This window comes from Rattus norvegicus, chromosome X (assembly GCF_021556685.1).
Source record: "Rattus norvegicus strain SHRSP/BbbUtx chromosome X, alternate assembly SHRSP_T2T, whole genome shotgun sequence".
NCBI classification, from domain to species: Eukaryota; Metazoa; Chordata; class Mammalia; order Rodentia; family Muridae; genus Rattus; species Rattus norvegicus.
In genome coordinates, this window is record NC_141554.1 from 73,621,597 (window position 1) to 73,647,216 (window position 25,620).

Genomic DNA, 25,620 nt, shown 5'->3' on the forward strand with positions numbered 1-25,620 from the left:
GTAAGGTGAACAAAGCCATTCTTTTCTCTTGCACTAATTAGTCAGAGACCACCCAACAGCTAAAGCTACCCACAGCCACTGCTGCCTCATGACAACGACTGCTACATGTAGAGAAAGGACACATATTAGGTGTCCAATATGCAACCTTATGTGTGTAGGAAGTTGGGGTGGGGCCAGAAAACTGGAGGAAAGGTTCAGTCAAGCCTGACAAAAGCTCAGCTAGTAACCAGCCCTGATGAGAAGAGATTAGAGCAAAGAGTCTGCCATCAGCTCCATCTAAGTGGCTTAGAACTTCTGGTTGGGCTCCTTGCCACAGTGAAACAGTAGATCATGGCCTTCTTCTCCCGTCTTGATCTGCATGAAGGCCTCCGAACACTCTCCGTATTACAGTGGATTCCAGTTTATGTAATTTTAGGTGAGTAAACCTCAAGGGCCAGGGAACAGATCCAGAAAGAGGCCAGGCAATTCCGCATGAGGTTCCAGCAGTTGCTTGGCTCCCTCCACTCTGCAGGAGTGGACTGAAGACCTGGGGCCAGGAGTGACTGCTACAGCTGCTCTGCTGAAATGTTACCAGTCTCCAGAATTCTCTTCTACAAATTGTCTGAAAGGAATCATGTTTAAGAATGGACCAGAGTGGTGGTTCCTTGATAGGCTGGTGTTACTAGAAAGATCTAAGGTGATTTCACTATTATAAGAATGTTATAAAAAAATTTCAGTAATGTCTGAGAGCTGTATGAGTGACATTAGAATTTTCAGGAAAAGCTAGCTGTTGTTCAGCAGACTCGATGATCAGTGTTGGGCTTAATGAGCTCCCAGATCAAGCCAGAAGCCAAGGCTTTCCTGGGAAGTCAGCTAGAGAAGCAAGCGTAGAAACTGGACTGGGAGAAATGATGCCTTGTTGAGTGATGAGATGTGTAGGACCTAGGTGGTACCAAGTCACAGCTAGAGCAGAGGTTCTCAACCAGAGGCTTGTTGACTTAGGGCAGCTTGGGGACTTCCAGTGTGGGTGGGAAGAAATGTGGCTTTCTTTTCATTCCTCTCTAGTAGTGTAGCTGTTCCTTTGATGATGAATGTAGGTGACAAGCTTTGGGTGCTGGCGGCAGCGCTGAGGTTTGTCTGTAGCAGACACGGGAGAGATTTACATCTCATTGGAGGAGTTGTTCATTGAAGGCATCTCAAATCTGCCTAAGCCCAAGGTGACTTCAAAATTCCAGTAGTTACTAGAACCACCGTTAACGCTGGTTTCTTAAGGAATAGAGTGAGAAACATGTATGCTACTGTATCATGTGAGAGCTGTGAGAAATGCCATAGCTATGTTTTAATATGGTGGCCTGCCTTTGTAAGGTGAGTACTGGATCGATGCACTTCAAAATGTTATTCAAAGAGGGGGTTTGGACATTTCATCAGACTGCCAGAGGGGATCCATAGCCCCCAGAAGATGCAAGCTTCCTCTGCGTCATTAAAACCACATCCTGCCAAGGTCATCATCTATTCAACTATTTAGCTGAGTCAAGAAAAAGAATTTAAACCTGGTGAGATTTTTCTCAACATGATAAAGCTCTTACTGACCAAACCTGACTTCAATTCCCAGAGCCCACAGTTGAAGGCAATAAATGACTCCTTTGGGGTTTTCTTCCGACCTCTACACACACAGCACATGACACATGTGCCCATTCACCCAGCACACATCACATACATACACAAATAATAATGATAAGAGAAGATAAATGTTTTTTAAAGAAAAGAAAGTTAAAACTGGGCAGGCCTGGGCTGGAGAGATGGCTCAGCGGTTAAGAGCACCGACTGCTCTTCCAGAGGTCCTGAGTTCAATTCCCAGCAACCACATGGTGGCTCACAACCATCTGTAATGGGATCTGATGCCCTCTTCTGGTGTGTGTCTGAAGACATTGACAGTGTATTCACATATATAAAATAAATAAATAAATCTTTTATAAAAAAAAATGGGCAGACCTAGTAGTTCACACCTGTAATCCCATCACTCAGGAGGCCTAGGTAGGAGTGTTGTGAGTTTAAGGCCAGTCTGGGGTACACAGTTGAGTTCCAGGCCAACCTGATCTATAAAGTGAGACCATTTCTCATCAATAAAGTAAGGAAGGAAGGGAAGGAGGAAGGGAGGGAGGGAAGAAGGAAGGAAGGGAGGAAGGCAGGCAGGCAGGCAGGCAGGCAGGCAGACACTAGCTGTGACTCAGTGTAAAGCACCGGTGTCAAGCTCAGCACCATTACAGAAGGAGGAGAGGGGTGTAAGAGGATATTTCCGGCAGGTCTCTTTGGTATGGCTTGAACGCACATGCTCATGTTGTTCTGGCTACCCTCGCAGCTATTTTCAATACAGTTTTACTTTGCTCCCAGAAGATACTTCTCAGGCTTTCCTCTTCTTTATTCATTTTTCCCTTTCAAAGGACAGACACTGATGTCCAGCAGGATTAGATAGAGGGTATATCAGGTGACACCTTATGTAAGAGATCCAGAAAGCAAGGGGCATCCTCCTCCTCCTCCTCATTAAAGCTCACTGGCTCCCAGTGAGCTACCCTGGAAGAGCTGGAGGAGCGGAATGGGAATGTTAGGGACACATGATGGCACCATTGTGTCACCAGTGAAAACACATAAAAATAAATGGGTTTTTTTTTTGTCTGCTTTGGTAAAATTTTTTATTATGATAAAAATAGAAAGAACAAAATTCCTTGTTTTAAGGACCAGTTCAGTTGCATTAACCACTGTGTTCCACATTGTATTCTACAGTGTTCCAAGCCATGTCCAAAAGTTTTCATCATCCTAAACTGAAACTCTATACCCATGGAACCCTAAATTCCTAAGTTCCTCTCTGCCTGCTGCCCAGCTCTGGTAACTACCATTCTAATTCCTGTCCATGGGAGTTTTTTCTATTTTAGACTATCGGGTCCAAAATGGTCACTTTTACTCACTAGTTCATTTATTTACTTATTTATTTATTTAATAAAAGTTATGTGAGTTTATTCATTCAGTATCATATGTCAAAAGCTCCTTCCTTTTAAATCAAGTATCATTTTTATGCTTACACTAAATGCTGTATACTCATTCATTCATTCATTGGTGAGCACGTCTCCCTGTAGGCCATTAGGAATAATGCTGTTTTAAGGATGAATGTTTAACAACCACTTTGAAACCCTGATTTCTAATCTTTAGGATACACAGAGAGAAGGATTCTATGGGCTGTATGACGATCTTATTTTATGTTTTGAAGACCTGCCAACCCGATTTGCACAGTGGCTGCACCATCTTATATTTCTCACAAGAGTGCACAGGGTTCAGACTTCTCTGCATCATCAACAACTCTTAACTTCTGGGATTTTTTTTTAACCGTCTTAATGAGTATGAATGAGACCTCATCGTGGTTTTAATTTGCATTTTCCTAATGACTAATGATACTGAGCATATCTTCATGTGTGTGTTTCTCTGTCTTGACTTCTTTTAGACTGATCATCATTCCACTTGTATAACATTCTGTTTCTGTTCTTTAGTGGTTATGCTAAGAGTTTCAAGAATGCTGGGTCTTTCAGATTACCAGAACAGTCATCGGATAGAGTATAATAGCCACAGAGGTGTCGAATACATTCAATTCTGTTCATCAAATACATCAAACACAAATTCTGTCATAGAAAGAATATTCATTAAAAGACTTCAAGCTGCCTTGGCTGAGACTGTAACAATTGAGTTAGTTATAGGCTTTTTGCTATCAACTAACGGAAATGAACCATTCGGTCACTATACACATTTCACATGCTAGGGCTGGAAAAGAAAAGACACAAATCACTATACTTACTGTCGTAAGTGAAAGAGCCAGGAGAAAGAAATATTGGGGGGTTGGGGATTTAGCTCAGTGGTAGAGCACTTGCCTAGCAAGCGCAAGGCCCTGAGTTCGGCCCCAGCTCCGAAAAAAAATTAGGGTGCTGAGTCAAGAAAATCTTACAACAGGTTGAGGAGGCTGGGAGGGGAAGCAGAGGACCATGGCGTGTCCAGAAGTACAGCAGAGTGAGATTACAGTTCACTCTGTAACTTTAGCCAAGCTTGGGAATCCTATAAGGCTTAGATCACCAGCCCCTTAGCAGTGTCCACAGGAAATGTTCTGCATGGAAAAATCTCCCTCCCTCCTCTTTCTCTCTCTCCTTTATTCCTTCTGTCTTGCTCTCAGACTCTTCAGTGATTCTTTCTGAATGGTATTCAGAATCATAACCAACATCAACCACTGTTGGATGTTATGTGGAGAACATATGGAAAGCAGGGGAAAGTGGGAGCAAAGGGACAGAAGGATAAGTATAATGGAGGGATTGAGGAGAAAGGATGAAAAGATGAGATAGACAAGATGGTAGTTCTGATAGCCCTCTGAGAGGCAGCTTTCTTTCAGAGGATTTCTCTCTATATGTCTCTTCTGGGCTTGGCATTGCGATCTCTCAGAGCTATGGAAAATAGTTCTGGCCCTTCAGATCTCCACTTTCTTCAATCTGTTCTGCTGCATGCTCCCAAAAGTCTTTTTTACCCCAGTATTGGGGATTAAACCCAAGGCCTCATGCTCACACTGAACTAGATTCCCAGTCTGAGCTAAAAAAAAAACCTGATCAAATCCCTTTGATGCTCAAAAATAATGGTTTCCTATGGCTAGCTTGATGATGTACAAGTTTAGTAACCTGGGCATCTTTGACAGTTTCTACTCTCTGGCTCTGACCCTGCATCAGCTCATCTCCCTGTATGAAGCTTGTATTTCAAGCAATCTACTCATAGGATGTAAGAGAATGCCCCTTCACTTCTACTCGGCCTAGTTCCTTGACTGGATGATGAATGTTCTTCTTAGACTGTCAATGAACATCCTCTCCTTAGGGAAATTACTTGACCCATATCCTTTCTGTAAAGCTTTCTAGACTGTGCCACTTCTGAAGGCCTAGGGCACTTTTCAAGAATATACTGGATAGCATCTCTTATATGTAGAAAATGTACAATGTTCATTTTTTTTTAGTTACAGAAGTTGAATTAACTTTTAAACAAGGAGCCTGGAAACCCCCCTTTCCACTATGGCTTTCTGGAGAGCAGTAAAGTTAAAAGGCATGGCATCCAAATGAATACATTTCAAGAGGTTGTGATGTATGTAGACATAGCAGTTCAAGCCTGTAATCCTAGAATTTGGACAGTTGTCCAGCCATGAGTTTTAGTGTAGCCTGGGCTACATTGTGAGTATAACAAGACCCTCAAAACAAAGATGGTTTTATAAAGAGTAAATTATTAAAGTAGGTAGTGTTTAACCAGAACCTATCACCGTTTATCCATTAAATCCTTACATTCAGGGACTTTACTGCAGACTCCAGTTTTACCCTTCTACCTAATAAACTCTATGAGAATGAAAACAGATTCTTTGGTTTTTCAGAGAAGTTAACTTGACATTCAATGTAATATCTTCTTCCCAGATTTCGTCTTCCTCGAGAGAAACCATTAACTCCGTGTTTTCCCCTCTTTTAGTCATCCTTTTTGTGTGGGTGCTTGCCTTCCTCTGTTTTTTTTTTTTTGTTACTACAAAAATAGGGCATAGTCTTGGGTGTCAGATCAGTTCTGCCACTTGCTTGCCACAAGAACCTGTGTGTAAAAGACTGCCATTTTCTATGTGACCTCGAGCAAGTCAGGCAAATCCCATCTACCATAGAAACAGTGCATATTTCTGACTCTGATGAGTGTTCTACAAACCAACAAGATGAGAAAATACTCAATCCATGTTAATTTTTTTCCTTTTTATTATAGAAACTGACATCATTTGGAGCTCCACTGTCCCATCTGCTTTTATTTTCTGTTGCTATAGCAAAATACCACAGTCTGAGCAACTCATGCATAATAGTATTGTGTCTAGGGTACTGGAGACTGGGACACCCAATGTCAAGGTGCCAGCATTAGAGAAGGGCTGTCTTTGTGTTATTCTCGGGTGGAAATCAGAAGAGTGAGAGAGTATGCAAGAAAGAGAGGAGCAAGAGAAAGCAAAACTCGTCTTTGTCAGCTTACTCCAGAAATAACAACGTTAGTCTAGCTTGAAGGACCCATCTCTTAAACCCTTTGCATCAATCTAGTTTATCTCACGGGAAGTTCCAGCATAAGTTCAGATCACAGTACCGCCTCTTACGACTATGTCAGCCTTGCCATTTGATCCATAGAGGCATGGCAAGTGCTTCAAACATGGGCAACAGAAACCGATGTTATTGCAACTTCAAGAAGAAGAAGAATGGGGTCTTAGTAACCTGAGCGTATGTGATGCAACCCCTGCAGGCCAGGGCAGGAAGTCCTCCACTGTGCCCTTGCATTCCTGCATCCAATTAATTGTATTGGGCTGAAAAGTCTCAATCTCCATGGCATCTTTTCCTCTTTTCTGTTCTTTTGTGAGTTCTTTTGAGACAGGAGCTCATTTTGAAGCCCAGCTTCCCAAGTGCTGGGATGACAGACATGTATCATCATACTTGATTTCCTTGGCAGCTTTCAAATTAGTTGGAGAAGCCATATAGCCTTGTTCAGCTTTCCATTTCTAGTCATATGACTCATGGAACCCCTTCACTCAACTCCCTGCCTACAGTTTCTCCTGTTCCCACGGTACTTGATATTAATGGGTCCTTACCATTCCTCTGCTGGACACCTTTTCCTGACTTATGCCCTTGAGGATGAGGACTCATCTCTGTAGCTTTCTTCCCAGAGCCCACTCATTCTATGGATCCTTCATGTACGTCAGCAGGTTAGGGTGCTACCCAAAGACCTTAGAAATGAGCGTTTCCAAAACCTTCCTTGAGCTCTTCCTTGCTCTGTTCTATCAACTGGAATTCATCTTGAGAGGTTATCTTCCATATAAGGCTGGGAGGTTCTGGAAGGAAGGGACGTTGCTTTCTGTGTATATTGATATGAGTTAACACAGAAAAGTACTTAAAATAGCTCTTGTCACATAAAAAGTGTCAGACACTTGCTAGAGACCCAACAAATGTAATCTCTCTCTCTTTTTTTTAAGTCTTGGCATGATGATTTTTTTTATTCTTTGAGCCTTCATCTCTTCATCTGTAAAGTGAGGATAATAAGTTATTGATTTATTATTATTATAAGATAATAGGCCATAACCTCCCAAGGTAGTGAGAAGATTAAGTGAGATAATGCCCAGCGGAAGTCAAACAGCACTGTGTTTCATAATCACTGTTCAACACTCACCATACCAGATCATTTCCACTTCCATATTTAGTCTCTTTGCCTTTCTCTTCCCCAACAATCTCCTCCTGGCTTTTAGCACATAGATTTCCTAAGAGGTAGGCTCAGTCAATGCTCCTTCAGTTATTTTATTCACTTCTACTCTGGCAAGTAGTATTTATCATTGATTTGGTTCCAATAAACAATCTAAAGAAGCACAGACACTTCTTTCGGAAATTCTAACTACATTCTTGGATTTCTGAGAGCACTAAAGCGACCCCCAACACTCAGACTTTGGCCATTGCCCCAAAGCATAATGTTTTCTCCTAGAAGAGTTTTCAGCTAATACCATGAACAGCTGGTCACTGTAGCCTGACATGCACAAAGCAGACTTTTCCTTGTTGAGAATAAGGTCACTGGTGTTTTCTCATCCTGTTAACTTTCACCTGCCACTCGGAGAATTTGGAAATCCACTTGATATTGTACAGCTCTATGTAGCAACAGTTTATCATAAGCCGTCGCCCCATGCTTGGCAATGTGCTAATCACTGTCTAATGGGGAGAGAGCCAGACAGATGTGGTACTAGTTACACAAGGGAACATGATAAAACAGTAATAAACAGGGGCACAAGTATGTTTTAAGTGTGTAGAGAAAAAGCTTTTAATTCTTCCTGTGGAATTATCAAAGATACCATGAAGGAAGTATTGTTTAAGGTAGCCTTGAAGGATGAAGGAATTTGGTAAGACAGAAGTTGGGGAGAAGGTAATCAAAATAATAGAGCAGAGTGGCTAAATGTGCTGAGGTGGTCAAGTACCTGATTCCTTGACTTCAGGCTTTCTTATGCTTTCCACAGCTGTGTATACCATCTATGATACTTAGCATAATGCTTTTGTTAAATGAACAGTTTCTGTAGTTTGAATAGTTTGTTTGAACTGAAATCTTTATAACACCACCATGAAGTCATTTTTAGACTTCATATGTTCAAGAAAACATTCCACCCATATGGGACTACACTTTGAGAAACATGGGCAAGCAGCATAGGAAGTTATGAGGACGGATACTACAAGACATGGCTAGGAGATACTTGGGTCTGCTCAGGACAGAGTTGAACAAATTTGTCAAGACTTGATTTGCTCGACAATGGAAAAGTATGGATGGTTTTTGGAAATGGAAATGTGATTTCAAAAATGGTGAGGAGAAGCTTCAGAAATGACTGGAAAGGGGACAGCAACTGAAGACAGATGAAAGGCCACCATGGATACTAGAAGAAGCCCACTCCTAGAGCATATCAGTAGCAACAGAGATGGGGGATGCGGATGGATAAGAGAAGCTCATTTATTTAGAAAAGAGAGACATGTCAAAGGCAGCCTGAAATTATTGAACATACGCCATTTATCCTGAGGTCTGAAAAGTGATTAGGAGCCAGCCAGGCAAACAGCTGAGGGACCAGCTTGCCAGGCAAAGAAGGGCGGCGTGCACAAAATCCCTGAGCTCAATATCAGAATGAGCTGAAGGGCCTAAAGCATAGCGCAATAAATAAGCCAGGGACTGGATCACAAAGGACCCTCTAGACCAAACTTAGGAGGCTGGGCTTCTTTCATAATGGACACTTTCCTTACACATATGTAAACTGTGCCTCTGCCTCAGACTCTGGTTCCACAGTACTGCAGTTATAGACATATACCACCATGCCCAGGCCATTTATTCTTGTAACGTTCTATATTTATAACAAAGCACCAATAAGTGTTCACAAGGCCATGGGCATGCCATTTTGACACATGTTCCTGTTATGCACAGTAGCAGCAGAACCAGGTTTAAATGCACTGTACTGGCTGCACCCAGATGCCAGTGAAAGTATGGAATTGGTTTCTTTTTTATTTATTGGATTTTTTTATTTATTTACATTTCAAATGTTATCCTCTTTCTCAGTTTCCCATCCATAAGCCCCCCATCCCACTTCTTCTATGAGGGTGTTCCCTCACCCATCCACCCCTCCTTCCCACCTCCCCACCCTGACATTCCCCTACACTGGGGTGTCGAGCCTTGACAGGATCAAGGGCTTCTCCTCCCTTGTCTGTCTCCCTTTGTTGGTGCCCAACAAAGCCATCATCTGCTACATGTGCAGCTGGACCCGTGGGTCTGTCCATGTATAGTCTTTGGGTAGTGGTTGAGTCCCTGGGAGCTCTGGATGGTTGGAATTGTTGTTCTTATGGGGTTGCAAACCCCTTCGGCTCCTTCAATCATTTCTCTAACTCCTCCATTGGGGACCCTGTTCTCAGTTCAATGGTTGGCTCTGAGCATTCGCCTCTGTATTTGTCATGCTCTGGCAGAGCCTCTCAGGAGACAGCTATATCAGGCTCCTGTCAGCAAGCACTTCTGACATCAGCAATACTGTCTAGGTTTGGTGTCTGTATATGGGCTGGATCCCCAGGTGGGGCAGTCTCTGGATGGCCTTTCCTTCAGTCTCTGCTCCACGCTTTGTCTCTATATTTCCTCCTGTGAATATTTTTTGTTCCCCCTTCTAAGAAAGACTGAAGCATCCACTTTTTCGTCTTCTTTCTTCTTGAGCTTCATGGTCTGTGGATTGTATCTTGTGTAATCCGAGCTTTTAGTTTCAAAGACACTGATATTCACATAGAGAGATAATGATGGCTTTGACCAGGTAGTAGCCTGGAAGTGGAGAATAGAATCATTTGAATATTAGAACTGGTAGAAGTCAGTTCTACTGATTCAAGGGAAGTCATAATTCTAATCTGGGGATTGTAGACAGTTGTATTATAGTCTCAAAACATCTAAAATTAAAATCTTAAAAAGTAAAGCAAAGGATCTTGGGAGGGTTCTCTGTGGATAGAGCACTTGCTGCGCAGGTGTGTGAATTGAAGTTTGGATCCCGAGAATTCATTTAATCCAGACAGGTATGTCAACTGCCTGTAATCCCAGCACTGGGAAAGCAGAGACAGGAAATCTTAGAGTACACTGGCAAGCTAGACTAGACAGCACCTGTTTCAGAGAGAAATCCTATGACCTATCAAGAAAGACAGCTGACATCAACCTTGAGCCTCCATATGCACCCAGACACCCACACACACTTGAAACTGCTCATATGTATACACATGCACGGATAACACACACACACACACACACACACACACACAGAGAGAGAGAGAGAGAGAGAGAGAGAGAGAGAGAGAGAGAGAGAGAGAGAGAGAGAGAGAGGTGGTGGAGGAACATTTACCTCTTCACAAACTAGGAATAGACAGGAACATTGTCAACCTAAGGAAGAATGTGTACAGAATACGCCACAGTTAACAAACATCACTATACTTGACGAAGAAAGATAAAACAGATAAAACCTAATCTCCAAGACTGGGAGGAGTATCTTCAGTACTTGTATTAACACACGAAAAACTCTAGCTAGTGCAACAAGATACTAAAAGGTTTGCAGATAGGGTGATCACCCAGAGAAAATCCTAAGAATGTATTGCTTATTTATGCACTTGTATATTTTTGTTGGTTTTTTTTAGACACCCAGAAGACTGAAGTAGGATGATTTCTAGGTCAAGGCCAATCTAGACTGACTAACAATCGGGTCTTATCTGGGGTCAGGAATGGAGCAGACAGACAGACCAAGACAGAAAGAAGGGGAGGGAGGAAAGAAGGAAAGAAGAAATGAGGGGTCAAAATAAGAAGCAACTGAAAATAGACCTTTAAAGTTCAACACCATTAAATACTTATAAATCCAACAAAAAGTTTATGTTGATAAGCACCTAACTAAAGGAAAAATAATAATTCAAATAAGAAGGAACCTAAGTTTATACTTGAACTAGAGACAGAAACATCCAGGTCTACTAATGACAGCACAAAAAATGAGTAACAGGGATGGGTCATAGAGAAATGAAATGAAAATATCAACTGAAGCAAAAGTTCAGCTCTTGAAGATAAAAATAAAATTAACAAATGGTTAGTGGATGAACCAATATAAAGAGAATATTACATGGAATAAAAATTGAAGAGAAGACTTTAAAACTACCACCAAAGAAAGAGATCTCAAGAGACCACTATGAAAAGTCTCATACAAACAATAAATTGTATAACCTAAATGAAGTGCATAAGTCTCCCGACATCTACAACCTAGCAAGTATGAATCATAGAAGAACGGAAATACAAACATACCAACCCAAAAATGTGCATATACTAATAAAGAGTGTAGATTGATTCAGTAATCCACAACCTCTCAATAAATCCAAGCCTAGAACCACAGGGCAATGGCAACGTCACTGAATTCTAACCACTCAAAGAAGAGTTAATCTCAGCATGTCTTTTTTTTTTTCTTTTTGGTTTTTCAAGACAGAGTTTCTCTATGTATCCCTAGCTGTCCTGGAATTCACTCTGAAGACCTAGCTGGCTTCGAACTTGCAGAGATCCACTGCCTCCACATCCCAAGTGCTGGGACTAAAGGTGTGCACCACAACCACCTGGTTTAACATTTCTTAAACTCTTCCCCAAAAGGTAAAGTGGAGAAGCTGCCCAGCTCCTTTTTGCCATGTCAGCATCACTCCGATAGCAGACTCAGGCAAGACCACTAAGTAGACAGGCATATCCCTGATGAACGTGGATACAACTGAAGTCAAGAGCACATCAAAACCATTCACCATGTTCAAGTAAGATGTGTCCCTTGGATGTGGATATGTGCAACTTCAACATGTTAGAATCAGTAAATGCTAGTCACATTAGCACAAAGAAGAATAAAAATGAAGACCAGACTTTGACAAAAGTCAACACTCATTCAAAGTAAATTTTCTCACCAAACTGGATGTAGAAGGAATGTATCTCAGCATGGTGAAGGCCACATATAAATAGCCCACAGCTACAATCATCCTCGATGAACAATTTCTCTAGCTCCCTAAAACCAGAGAGATTGTTAACCTAGAACCCAAATGTGGCCGCATACCACTGACTGGTTGGTTACCTAGCACTCCTATGTCTCCTGTGGCTTGCCTGCCCCTGGACTCAATGCAAGCTAAATGGGTGCTGCAGGGCAGCTGATGCTGTCTCACACCATTGTCGCATGGCAGCAATTGCTGTTTGCACATGACTTTCTTCCTGTGAAGGCTGTGCAAGTCGGGGCCTATGGATCTTGATTCGGCTGGGGTGAGGGACTGCCAGTAAGCATGCCCATCAGAGGCTACCGAAAGTTTCATCTCAAAAGAAATATGCTCGATGCCACCACAGTTCGACAAAGTAAGAAGACCGGAAAAGTTGACCTCTATCTGCTCTGCACAGATTTCGTTTGTGTTATGTGTTGAAATGGGCAGAAAGGCAGCTGTAAATCACACTATTAAATATAGGAAGGGTGTTCCAGCTCTTAGCAAATGAACTATCATTTGAAGGTTTAGACTTTCAGTCTGAGGACAAAGCTCAGTGACAGAGTTCTTGTATAGCATATGTAAGGCCCTAACTTCAATTCCTAGTAGGGTGAGGGGAACAGAATTCAGAGTTTAGAAAAGCTTGGTTGGTTTCTTTGTTTGTTTGTTTGTTGTTTTGAGGCAGGGTCTCTCTATATAGCACTGGCTGTGTTGGAACTCACTATGTAGACCAGGCTGGCCTCAAACTCACTGAGAACTTCCTACATCTGCCTCCCAAGTGCTAGGATTAAAGATATATACCATGTCCAGCTAGAAAAGTGTCTACTAAAAAATAAAGACAGAAAAAAATCATGAAGGTAAGAAACTTCACAGAATAGTGATTCACAATGACTGTCTTTTTATTATTGTTACTACATTTTAATTTAGTTGTGTATGCTTGTGTGTATATAGATAAGCATGTGTGCACATGTGGGAAAACAACTTAGAATGGGTCATAGATATAAACATGAAACAGAAAGTTACCAAATTTTCAGTAAAAAACATGGAAGAGCTGGGCCGATGGTGTAGGCCTATAATCCAATCCATTCTGGGGGCTGAGGCAGGAGGATCACAAGTTGAAAGCTTGCCTAGGCTGCAGAATGAGTTCCAGGATAGCTTGATCAACATAGCTTGATCAACTTAAAGAAGTTTCATTTTAAAATGAAAACAGAAAACAGTGTGCATGTGTGTGTGTGTGTGTGTGTGTGTGTGTCTGTGTGTGTGTGTCTGTGTGTCTGTATGTGTGTCTCTGTGTGTGTGTCTGTGTTTCTGTGTGTGTGTGTGTGTGTGTGTGTGTGTGTGTGTGTGTGTGTGTGTGTGTGTTTGCTTGTTTGCTTGCTTGCTTACTTGCTTGTTGTTTTAGAAGACAAATCGTATTAGGTTTTCCCAAAGGCTTGTGTTATATGTAGTACCAGGTTCTAGGCCACCTTTGCTGTGATAGCTATGCATCCCATCTTACAGAGTAGTCCTTACTCAATCAAAACGTGGTCGTCTACTTTCATAACATTTGTTACCATTGGATCAGTAGATCTTGAAGGCGGCTCACTGTTGTAGATTACAGGGCTTGCTGCTGGATGCTACTGATGATTCCTTTTCCTCCAGGAGAGTGCCAAGTCTCTTTGTAAAGCATCATAAAGTCCAGACAGTCTGCATGAACTTTCTAATAGGAAACTAGCTTGATTTCTCCATTTTCAATGGCATAGGTTGTGACTTTAGCCATAGGCTATTATATTTGGAGTGATCTATGCATTTGGTCAACAACTCGACAAAATGGACTCCATTCCTGGCACTGGCAGTTTTACTTGGTGACATAAGATTGGAGGATTGTCCCACATTAAATGGTAACTCCATTTGAATTTCTTTCATACACACAATATATATATATATGTATATATGTATATGTGTGTGTTGTATGTATATTATGTGTATACATATGTATGTACATGTATACATATATGTGAAAAGATCTCATTTCAAAAGACCTTTATTGTCATGGAGAGAGACAACAGTGGATTTTAAAGCAAAATCCATCCATAATGCTATTGAAAACCCAGCACAATTTATTGGCCACTTGAATGTGAGCTTGTGACTTATTAAGGAAAAGATAACTTGCAGTTAAATTTGAGTTGAGTGGGACAGAGAAAGGAAGAAGAAATGAAGGAAGGAGACAGGGAATACATTACAAAACCAAAATCATGATATTTACTTCTGCTGTGTTGGAGATCATTCCTGGGTCTGGAGCATGACAGCAAAGCAGCCACCCAGACAGTTGCATTCCCATCGCTTGAGACTCTTGCTTGTTTAATGTAGTCTTTGTGCAGAGATCGCAAACAGCAATTTGTTACTTGGTTATATATCGTCTCTTCGAAAAGAATACTGTCTTATGTCTTTAGTAGAAATATTTCCTTCTTGTCATAACTTAATGTGCAATATTTAAGGCAAATGCTGACTTATAGGAAGTTTAAGAACTTTTTATTTCAAATTTGAGTAGAGCAAGAAAATGAGATTTAGTTAAATAAAAGGAAATTTTAAATCATCTTCAAATCAATAAAACACTCACTCACACAGCAGGGACAGTTGTCTTCCCCCTCAGAAAAGCTACATTTAAATGTAAAGCCATATAGAATGTCAACTCCTGAGAGCTCTGCAAAAATACTGTCTTTCAGAAAACACAAAGTCTGTACTGTGCTAAAACAATTTATATGCTAGCAGTTACAAAAGGAATGATGTTTAAGAACTCAGCCTGTTTCTACCTTTCTTTTCAACTGATTTATGTTATTATGGCCCCAAATTTAAAAAGAAAAAAACTATTGTACTATTGTTATACAATACAGTATACACTGCACACGGGACTCCTGTGGATGAGTTCCCAGGCAGTAAATTAAAAGCTATATGACTTTTTAATGAAAATAAATACATAGCATATTTTAAAAATAAAATAAAATGAAATGAAATGAATAGCATTTTTCTATGATTCTAGTCATAGACTGTATATAAATGAAATGTATGATAGTGGAATGTAAATTTTTATATTATTTTAATAAAATAAAATAATTATAATAATAAAAAATAAAATAAAATGAAATGGAACAGAGCCAGGAGAGAGTACTTCAGTACTTCAACCTAAAAGTTGTTCCCATGCTTGTGTGTGCACGCACAGACACAAATAATAATAATAATAATAATAATAATAATAATAATTAATGTTAGATCCTAAAGCAGAAATAACTCACTGTGTTTAAAGTGATAACACAGAAATGCACGCACACACACAAATAAATATGATTTTTTAAAAAAGTACTATAAAGGGAATGTACAAAGGCAAAAATGTCTGGCAAGTTAAACCTCAGTTTAAAAAGAAGCTTTTAATGGGGTTGGGGATTTAGCTCAGTGGTAGAGCGCTTGCCTAGCAAGCACAAGGCCCTGGGTTCGGTCCTCAGCTCTGAAAAAAAAAAAAAGGAGTAAAAAAAGAAGCTTTTATACTATGAAATAAATACCCTGTGAATAGGAAAGTACTGACTGGAAAGAAAACTTATAAAACCATCCATAGACAAAGTACTTGTGTGTAAAATATTTTCAAATGCCCAGAAATCCATAACAAGAAAACATACAAATCAATGGAAAGTGAGCAAAAGAGTGTGCAAATTGGCGCATCCCTCCAATCTTGTGTTTGGGAGATGGAGACAGGAAGATAAGAGGTTTCAAGTCATCCTTGGATACATTATTCAGTTTGAGAGCAGTCTGGGCTTCATGAGACCCTGTCTCAACAACCATGAAGAGAGAAAGGAAAACGGACAAAAGACCTAAACAGACGCTTCATTCGAGAAAATACACAGAGGCCAAGTATGGAGGTAAGTACCTGAGGTGGAATGATTACCTAGACTGTAGCAAACTTCTAGACCAGCCTGAGTAACTTACAAGAAACTGCCTTGAAAATAGACAGACAGATAGATAGATAGATAGATAGATAGATAGATAGATAGATAGATAGATAACAAGGAACCTGGATGTAGCTCAGTGGTAGGATGCTTGCCTAGCATTTCTAAGACCCTAGATTCAATTCCACTAGCACACAAAAAGGGAGGCAATGAATGCACAGATAGAGAGCTAGTGAGCGCCATAGCCTACTAGGATGAGAGATCACAGCGCATCCATTTCAGTGGTTCGGCCACCCTCAGTGTGTGAACTGAATCACAAGAGTGCATATGTAAGACTAAGACTCTATCTTGATAATCCCCCACAAAATGCCTCTTGCTGGAACACAAAATATCTTGGAACCATGTGCTAGTGTCAATGAGCGTGACACACACACACACACACACACACACACACACACACACACACGCACACACACACACGCTGTTTTTCACCCTCTCGCTTTCACTCTTTTGCTCTCTCTCTCTTGAGATAGTCTCATGTAGCCCAGGCTGACTTCATGATGTATCCAAGGATGTCCTTGGAGTCCTGATCCTCCTGCTTCTACCTCCCAGCTGCTAAGATCAATCACCAGTGTGCACCGCCACCAATCTAAAGAATAGCTGCCATCCAAAGAGGTGGGCGGGTGCCCTGGTTATCTCTAGCTTAAACAGCAACGGAGAATAGGGAAGTTCACAAAACAGCAGAGGATGTTTAGAGTCTGTATCAGAGGAATTGGCATGATCTGGGGAGCTCGCCACTCCATGTGAAAAGGATCAACACTAGGCTGCCCTGGGAGTCAGAAAGGCATAGAAAATTCTGTACCTCATGGACATTTCAAAGAGCTGGGGAAAAGCTGAGCCCAGGGCCTCAGCAGCAATGGCTAAAGGGAGTGTGTTTGTGCGCACGCACGCGCGCGCGCACACACACACACACCCCAAACCAACAAGAAAAAACACCAAAAAAACCCCCAAAAAACAAAAACCCTTTCCTCTTCATAATGGATGCTCAGTACTTGGACTGAGTAGCCCAAGGATACCATCCCAAATTCTCCCCTGATGTGTTGGTGTCTCTTTCTGTTGGTTTGTTTTTAGAGAACAAGTTTTACTGTGGAGCTCTGGTTGTATTTGAACTCTCTCTGTAGACCAGGCTGGCCTCAAACTCAGGCATTTGCCTGCCTCCACCTCCCAAGTGCTGGGATTAAAGGCATGTGCTACAAAGCCTAACATGTGTTGACGTCTTGACAACATCAGGGCCTCTGTGAGCTGTGCTCTGGAGGTACCCAGAGCAAGCACCCTAATCCTAAGACTACGTGCTGATCTAGAGCGGAAACCCATTGCTGAGGATGTAGCTCAGTGGTAGAACACTTGTCTGTCATGAACAAGTCCTGGATTCCATCCTAGGAGAGACAAATAAGTAACTAAATCAATCTCCAATGACGTAAGACATAACATGTTTGCATTCTGTAGTCTGCCAGGTCTATTTGCTAAAAGAATCACACTTTGCCCATTCTGAACATGTTAAAATCCTTTGAAGGGGACAAATAAAACACAGTGAAGCAGTTTCTAATATACATTTTCTTCTCAACATCAAACAGCTGGACACTGCAGGTAGGGCCTCTACCATGAGAGTGTACGGGTTTATCTGCTCAACAAAGCAAGGAAAACCAACCTTTCATAAGTAACTGAACTAACTTTCTGGACTGTCTGAGTGACAAGAACCAGCCACCAGGCCAATGTGCTTTTCCTTTTGTCAAGCAGTCCTACCTTTTGACCCCAGCTGAAGGTCTACTCTGAGAAATTCATGGTTCTGCAGCCTCCTTGAACAAGAAGACCTCACACAGAACAAGAGACAGGCAATGGCTGAGGGGAAAAGGGAAGAAGGTCCCCAGATCAGCCTTGCCAGCTCCCTTAGTGTAGAGGCAGAGGTGAGGGGAGATTGTGAGAAATGTATCAAGCCTTGAAAGTAACCAGAGGGCTCATGTGGGTTGTGTCTCCTCAGGAACTCTTTCCATCTTGGGGATACCCTATTTCCTGCTATTCAGTACCTTTTGGCCCTTGTCTGTGCTCTTCTTAGCCTGGGTTGCCTATGATTGGAACACTCACAGTCAAGGTAAGAGATGGGAGCCAAATCATAGCCCAATCTGTGCTAAGGGTGGAGTTGCGGGAAAACAGAAGAGGGAAGTGGATGGATAAAGGCATGAGGAGAAGAGGGGAGCAAAGGTCTCTGACTGGCTCTGCCCATGAAGCTTTAAGAGATCTGTGGGCGACCGACAGGAGCCGGATGTAGATCGCTCCTGAGAGACACAGCCAGAATACAGCAAATACAGAGGCGAATGCCAGCAGCAAACCACTGAACTGAGAATAGGTCCCCCGTTGAAGGAATCAGAGAAAGAACTGGAAGAGCTTGAAGGGGCTTGAGACCCCATATGAACAACAATGCCAAGCAACCAGAGCTTCCAGGGACTAAGCCACTACCTAAAGACTATACATGGACTGACCCTGGACTCTGACCTCATAGGTAGCAATGAATATCCTAGTAAGAGCACCAGTGGAAGGGGAAACCCTGGGTCCTGCTAAGACTGAACCCCCAGTGAACTAGACTGTTGGGGGGAGGGCGGCAATGGGGGGAGGGTTGGGAGGGGAACACCCATAAGGAAGGGGAGGGGGGAGGGGGATGTTTGCCCGGAAACCAAAGAATTATTATTAAGTATTAAATAAATTTAAAAAAAAGAAAATAAAAAAAGACTAAACGGAAATATAAAAAAGAGAGAGAGAGAGAGAGAGAGATTTGTGGGCAGTACCTCCAACCTCAACTTGTCTCCCTTCTCATCTTGCTTGTTTTCCGTTTGGGAGTTGGACTCGGGACATCTGAAATGTAAGGAGGATGCTTCTGTACTTTGAGGAGCATCCGCCAACTTCTTTACCTCTGGGAGGGGTAGAGGGACCGGTGACGGCCCAGTTGCCCCTCTCTTTTTTCTCTGTGCACAGATGGTAGGCGTTCAGCTTGGGTACGAAACTGGACCCTCTGGAAGTATTTCCAAAGCTACTTCCCAGTAAAGGTAACTACCTTTCCTCTGGATGCCCATCTTTCTTTCTTCCGGATGCCCTTGCTCCTTAGTGCTTGACTTCCCACTTCCTACTGAGATCTATGGGCTCTAACGGCCAGCAGGGAAGGTGAAGGCCTAACAGTATAATGTAGAACAAAAACCCAAAATAGATGTGCAAGTGGGGAGACAGATGAACAATACCTTTTCCACAGTGGCAAATCCAGTCCAGCATCTCTTACCACCGTAATCCCTGGGAATCTCTGTGACAGTAATGTCCTAATGAGCAAGGACATAAAGACTGTCGGCTGGGCTCTGAGTTTTCACATCCTTTCTTCTTTCTACATGATAAGTCTTCTTCAATCTTCCTTTAACAGCTGGTGAAGACCCATGACCTTTCTCCCAAGCACAACTACATCATTCTCAGCCACCCCCATGGCATTCTCTGTTATGGTGCCTTCATCAACTTTGCTACTGAAGCCACTGGCTTTTCCAGGGTTTTTCCTTCTATCACTCCCTTTTTAGCAACCTTAGAAGGAATCTTCTGGATCCCATTTGTTCGAGATTATGTGATGTCCATGGGTGAGTACAATAAATCATCCTGTTCTGAAATTCTGAAAACTGAAGATGCCCACCCTAATATTCCCTGGCAGTCATTCTGTGATAGAAGACTTGGCTTCTTTCAGTTGTGTGTGTGTGTGTGTGTGTGTGTGTGTGTGTGTGTGTGTGTGTGTATCAGCTCTCATTTCAAGGCATCTTAAAGACATTGTAAAGTCTCTCATACCAATTAGTACATATAACCTTGGTCTATGTCCTGAACCTTTCGGGGAACCCCTTCATCCTTGTTTAAGATGCCAAATGATAAAGGAGAGTCACCCATCAGAATTCAGAACAGTTTTCTAGTGCCAGGCTCCAAACCATGGCATTGTGACAGATTCCCTTCTCTCTGGATGAATATTTATCTTCCTGGACATCAGAAAACAACTGAAAAAAACCCTAAAAGGTAAGATGAATTTATCTTGAGAGAAATCTCAGAGGATGTTTCACTCCCCTCTTAGGTTGGTATGACTATGTATCAGGGGTTTCTTTGATGGCTAGACTTTGGATGCAAATTCTACCACTCTAGTAGAGAATAGAAGATAATGTTAGAAGCCTGTTCATCTGGAGAACAGGAGACTATGAATGGAAGCAGACAGAGAAAATCAGTCTGTCTGTAGATCCCTGGAGCCCTACCAAGGCAGGCAAGCAACTGTCACTAAGGATACCTTTTCAGGTAGGGTTAACCCAAGACACAAAACCAAAGGCAGACAGTGGTAACTGCCTCCAGCACAAAGGGCCTGGAGGAATCTTCTCCCACACTCAGGCCAAGTTCATCCTATCTACCACTTGACTCTTTGGTTTCACAGGTATTTGTCCAGTGAGTGAGTTGGCCCTGAAACACCAGCTGACCCAAAGAGGCTCAGGCAATGCTGTGATCATTGTGCCAGGTGGAGCTTCCGAAGCCCTCTTATGCTGCCCAGGAGTCTCCACGGTCTACCTCAAAAAACGAAAAGGTTTTGTGAAGCTAGCACTGAAGACAGGGTGGGTCCCTATGTTCAGGGTCTCTCTTGTCAGGGTACCGTGGGCCCTCTGTAGCTCTAGCCACAATGGTACCCTCTCTGGGAAACCTACTAGATAACTCCTCTTTACTCTGGTTACTCCCTTTGATCCTTCATATTATGCCTGGGGGAAGGGGTGTTTGGACCTCTAGACATTTTGGTGTGTCCTTCTAGATCTTGAAGCTAGGAGAAGAAGAGCAGAAGGTCCATTCATCTGGAACTCTGGGCAGAGTGACTTTGCTTTTTATTTATTCATTCACTGGGAGTCCCTGAGAACACACCAAGGGTGATGAAGGCACTGGTTGGGTGCTCAGGGAATAGCTGCTCAGAGGATGCCCCTACAGAGTGTTTTCAGCAGCTGTCAAATACTTACTGGGTGTCAGGTATAGTACAGGACAGGGGAATACAGGAATCAATGATACCTGGTGCTTGTAGACTCACAATCTAAGATACGTGACAAATCCATGCACATATCATAACAAAATATATGTAGAATCCAGCTATTCACCACCTCAATTACCATCCTCATGGTCTAAACACCCAGCATCTCTCTACTGGATCATTACAATACTTGGAACTTTGCTTCTATCCCTGCTTCCCTCACCTCCAAGATTCTATTCCCAGTTTTACCTGGAATGATCCTGATAACCATGAGTCAAGTTGTATCATGTCTCAAAATGTTTCAGTGACTCCCATGCCACACAGATCTTGAAGAACCTGGTCATTGCCACCTCCCTGACTTCACTCCCCACCAGTCTCCCCAGCCTTCTCATTCACATGGCCTAAATCAGTGCTGGGACATAAAAAAGAACCCAATGCAAATTTGTAGTGTAAATGAAGTATGATAAAGGAGAAGTATGCAAAAATGCTTGGAAGTACCAATTTCTGGAAAGACTTTAGTTTCATCAGAGAATAACATCTGAACTGTGCTAAAGTTAAAATATGAGGAGGTATTACCAATCAGACCAGAATGGGGGAGAAAGCCAGGCATTGTGGCACATGCCTGTAATACCCTCTACTCTAGAATCTGAAGAAAGAAGACTATAAGTTCAAAACCAACCTGCACAAGTTGGCAAGATCCTGTCTCCAGCTAAAAATGTTTAAAGGTCTGGGGTTCATCTTAGTGATAAGAGCTTATCTGGCATGTGTAAGGCTCTGGGTTGAATCCCCAGCACCTCAAAAATGATACGTAAACAAAGAAATGAATGTGAAAAATCAGGCATTCGATGAGGGATATGATATATGCAGCACCAGATTCTAGGGATTCAAAGGATTTTCACTCTTGATTGGCCAGACAGGTAAAAGATGACAATAAGGCAGGGCATGGAGATGGGAAAGCAGGACAGGAGGAAGATGTAGCTGAGGGATAGCAAACCTACAGTGGGGAATCTGGGTCATCAAAGATTTCTTTAAGGGACTGTGATTGGTTAGAACAGAATACTGGGGGGTTGGGGATTTAGCTCAGTGGTAGAGTGCTTGCCTAGAAAGCACAAGGCCCTGTGTTCAGTCCTCAGCACCGAAAAAAAGAAAGAAGGAAAAAAAAACCAAAAAACAGAATACTGAAATGCAAAATGGAATTTGCCACATAAAGAGGGAGGAGTCAGAGGGAATAGAATAAACAGGCGAGATAAGAGAGGACTTGGCACACTTAGTATGGTTAAGTAGTGGAGAAGCTGGTCACAAAGGGAGGGCTAGGACACTGAGCTCATGCTAAGCAGTGAGGGCTGCAGCGAGGAACTCTGGGAGGACTTTAGAGAAAGATGTGGCAAGTATGCATGCCCAATTCGGGAAGATCATGCTGCATGCTGAATGAATGAAGATGCTAGGTCTCCCAGGCTAGCTTCCTTCTTCCTATCATGGGCAGCAGCCACACTGAAATCCCAATGGAGGAATGAAACATGAGGCTGGGGATGTCTGGGTGATTGAAAGCTTGTCGCATTGTTGGGAGGTTGGGGACATTTCCCACCACAAAGAGAATGTTCCTAGGGGAGATTTTGCCTTAATGAAAAGCTTATATTGTTGTCCTTGCCTTTGCAGAGCATATCTTGTCCCTTCTTACTCCTTTGGTGAGAATGAGGCTTACAACCAAGAGACCTTTCCTGAAGGCACATGGCTAAGGTTCTTCCAAAAAAACTTCCAGAAAATTGGCAAAAGAATCCTAGGCATAAATTTCTGTACTTTTCATGGCAGGGGCCTCACTAGGGGATCCTGGGGCTTTTTGCCTTTCAACCATCCCATTACCACTGTTGGTGAGCTTTCTACTTTTTCTCAGCCACTCAAGTTCTTGGTCCCCCATCCCAAGTCATTTATCAATCCTCAGTCAATCTGGCTCACAACCAGGGAGCACTAAGGGAATTATGATAGGTGTGGCTGAAAGCAGGGTGGGAAGGACAACCAAACAGATAACACGGGGCCATTCATGGGTGGGACAGAGCTCACCAGATATCATAGGAGCATCATTATTTAAATAACTCATTCAGCTCATCCCCGTGTTGGGTTTTATTCTCTGGAGCATTGGTGAGGCTTAAGCAAGCATAGAATGAGAGCCGGGACATAGCTGGAGTGAGGAGGGAAAAGTGAAGGGAGGGGAACAGCCCCCCAAATACTGTTAGACTGCACCCTCCTACTGAGGTGTGGGTAGAGTTGTTGGGATAGGGACTCTGACACTTGTCTCTGCTCCTTCTCCATAGTTGGAGAGCCCTTGCCAGTCCCCAAGATCCTTGATCCTGACAAGGAGACCGTGGCAAAGTACTTTGAACTTTACATCAGTGCCCTACGCAAGCTGTTTGACCAACACAAAACTAAATATGACTTCTCCAAGACTCAGGAGTTGACAATTATATGAGTCAAAGTCTCTGTAACTAAAGCTCAAATACACAAGGGATCCAGGTGAAGCCTCATGGAAGGAAGAATTTGAGAGACGGATTTTTAAAGATGTGAAGAAACCAACCAAGCCGGAAATGCTTACTGAACTGGCAATCCAGAACCTGAATCCCCACCCAAGTAGCCAGGACAGATTTGAGTAAAGGGGAGGCAGGAGAGGACTGGTGAGGGGGTAGCTCTGTCACATGTTGTAGTTTTATGACAATAAACCAAGTCACTCCCATCAAATTCCCAATGAAAGTAATAAGAAAAGACATTCTGTACCCCTTCCCCACAAACCTTAGTGACATCGTTAGTATTTGGGTTTAAGCTTAGCAGCTTTACTTGGTTTGAATACTCCTGGCCAGGCCCTTCCTTTATGACTTAAGGACTAGGAAACTGGGGGTCCTGAATTGTGGCTTCCTAATTCAAACAGGCAAGACTCCATCAGTTATGATAGCATTTCAGATGACAGTACTGTCCCATTGTTTCACCCATAAAAGGAAAACTCTGGAATAAACCTCTGTGCCTAGTTACCCTGTGGTTCTGCTAATATGCACGCAACCTATTTCTTTTCTTCAGCCTCCCTTTATGCTTCTCCATATAAAGGCTGAGGAGTGGAGCAGAAATCCAGCAACTGACCCAGATATCCACAGAGCAGCTGCTTCTTCTGATCCCACATATACCACCCTGGGCCAGAACGGAGGAGGCAAACAGAATGTTCAACAGTGATAGGTCAAACGGATGTCAAATTCATACTATGTGCCACTCAACATGTCATTATATTCACAACCTTTGGCCTAGTGCTACCACCAGCCCAGTGATGCTGTACTTACTGTCACCTCATTTACCAGTAGCTAGAGTCCTTAGAAGTTAAGTAACTTGTCCAAAGTCATATAATTTTGTATACAACGAGCATTAAAACCCACGACTCACTAATTCCACACCAAAGTTCTCTCCAACACACACACACACACACACACACACACACACACACACACACACACCACTACAATGCAGTGATTGAAAGAAAATTATAAATTGGTGATATGCTTTGTAACGTGAACACTGTGAGGCAGGAAGATCATGAGTTTAAGGCAAGCGTGTGACTTAATGAGGGGGCTCTGATTCAAAGACAAAGCAATAAAAATAGAGGCAAAGATGTGAATGGACATTTCTCCCAAAAAAGATACACAAATGAGAAAGTGCTCAACATCATTAATCATTGAGAAATGTAAACTAGTATCACCATGAAAGCATTTCGTATCTGAAATGATAAAAAATGACATATTAACTAATTTTAGAGATGTGGGGATATGAGTATTCTTGAGTATTGGTTATAGAAATAGAAAACAGGTAAACTACTTTGGGAAAATACTGACAGTCTTCAAAAAGCTAAGCATAGAGTTGCCATATATGCTGGATGGTTTTATTTCAACCTGACACAAGCTAGAGTCTTTTTGAAGAGGTAACCTCAATTAAGAAAATGCCCCCAGGGAGGGGAACACCCATAAAGGGTGAGGGGGAGGGATTAGGAGGATGTTTGCCAGGAAACTGGGAAAGGGAATAACACTCGAAATGTAAATAAGAAATACTCAAGTTAATTTAAAAAAAAGAAAAAGAAAAAAGAAAATGCCCCCACCAAACTGACCTATGCGCAAGTCTGTGCTGAACTTTCTTAATTGGTGGTTGAAGTGAAAGAATCCAGCTAACATTGGTGAAATCTGTTTAAAATGGTGAAGTTTTTTGTACATTTTTTTCGGCTAATATCCACCAGGATACAGTCCAGAGAACTCAAAACTGTTAACAAACCAAAGGACCCAAAGGAGAAAACCTCAATCCCACTTGGGAGGGAGAAGAAAGCAATAACAGGAGGGGGGTGAAGGAGGGACCTGGATGGGAAAGGGGACAGGGAAGGAAAGAGGGAGACATGATCAGGTATTAGATGGGGGAAAAGGACTGAAGCCCTGAGGGCCAGCCGAAAGAATGGAAACAGGCAACCTTGGGAAATAGGAGTTGGGGAACCCTTCAGAATGTACTAGAGACCTGGGAGGTGAGAGACTCCCAGGACTCAAAGAGGGGGACTTTAAATGAAATGCCCTAC

The 25,620-nt window shown here is 42.4% G+C and overlaps 1 protein-coding gene across 1 annotated transcript; it reads left to right on the forward strand.

The window, feature by feature from the left end:
- The first annotated feature begins 235 nt into the window (after nucleotides 1–235).
- On the forward strand, nucleotides 236–23,776 carry Dgat2l6 (diacylglycerol O-acyltransferase 2-like 6). Its single transcript, NM_001109370.1, has 7 exons — nucleotides 236–415; nucleotides 18,012–18,122; nucleotides 19,001–19,071; nucleotides 19,434–19,638; nucleotides 20,463–20,637; nucleotides 22,692–22,903; nucleotides 23,345–23,776. The coding sequence occupies exons 1-7, from the start codon at nucleotides 331–333 to the stop codon at nucleotides 23,497–23,499; spliced, it is 1,014 nt and encodes a 337-aa protein (NP_001102840.1). The 5' UTR covers nucleotides 236–330; the 3' UTR covers nucleotides 23,500–23,776.
- The last annotated feature ends 1,844 nt before the right edge of the window (nucleotides 23,777–25,620 follow it).

Bases quoted from the DNA above. Each gene is read 5' to 3' on its own strand.
- Dgat2l6 (NM_001109370.1), top strand. From the start codon at position 331: ATGGCCTTCTTCTCCCGTCTTGATCTGCATGAAGGCCTCCGAACACTC. The intron at 19,072-19,433 runs GTAACTACCTTT...TTCCTTTAACAG, and splicing joins AAAGCTACTTCCCAGTAAAG to CTGGTGAAGACCCATGACCT. The intron at 22,904-23,344 runs GTGAGCTTTCTA...CCTTCTCCATAG, and splicing joins CCATCCCATTACCACTGTTG to TTGGAGAGCCCTTGCCAGTC.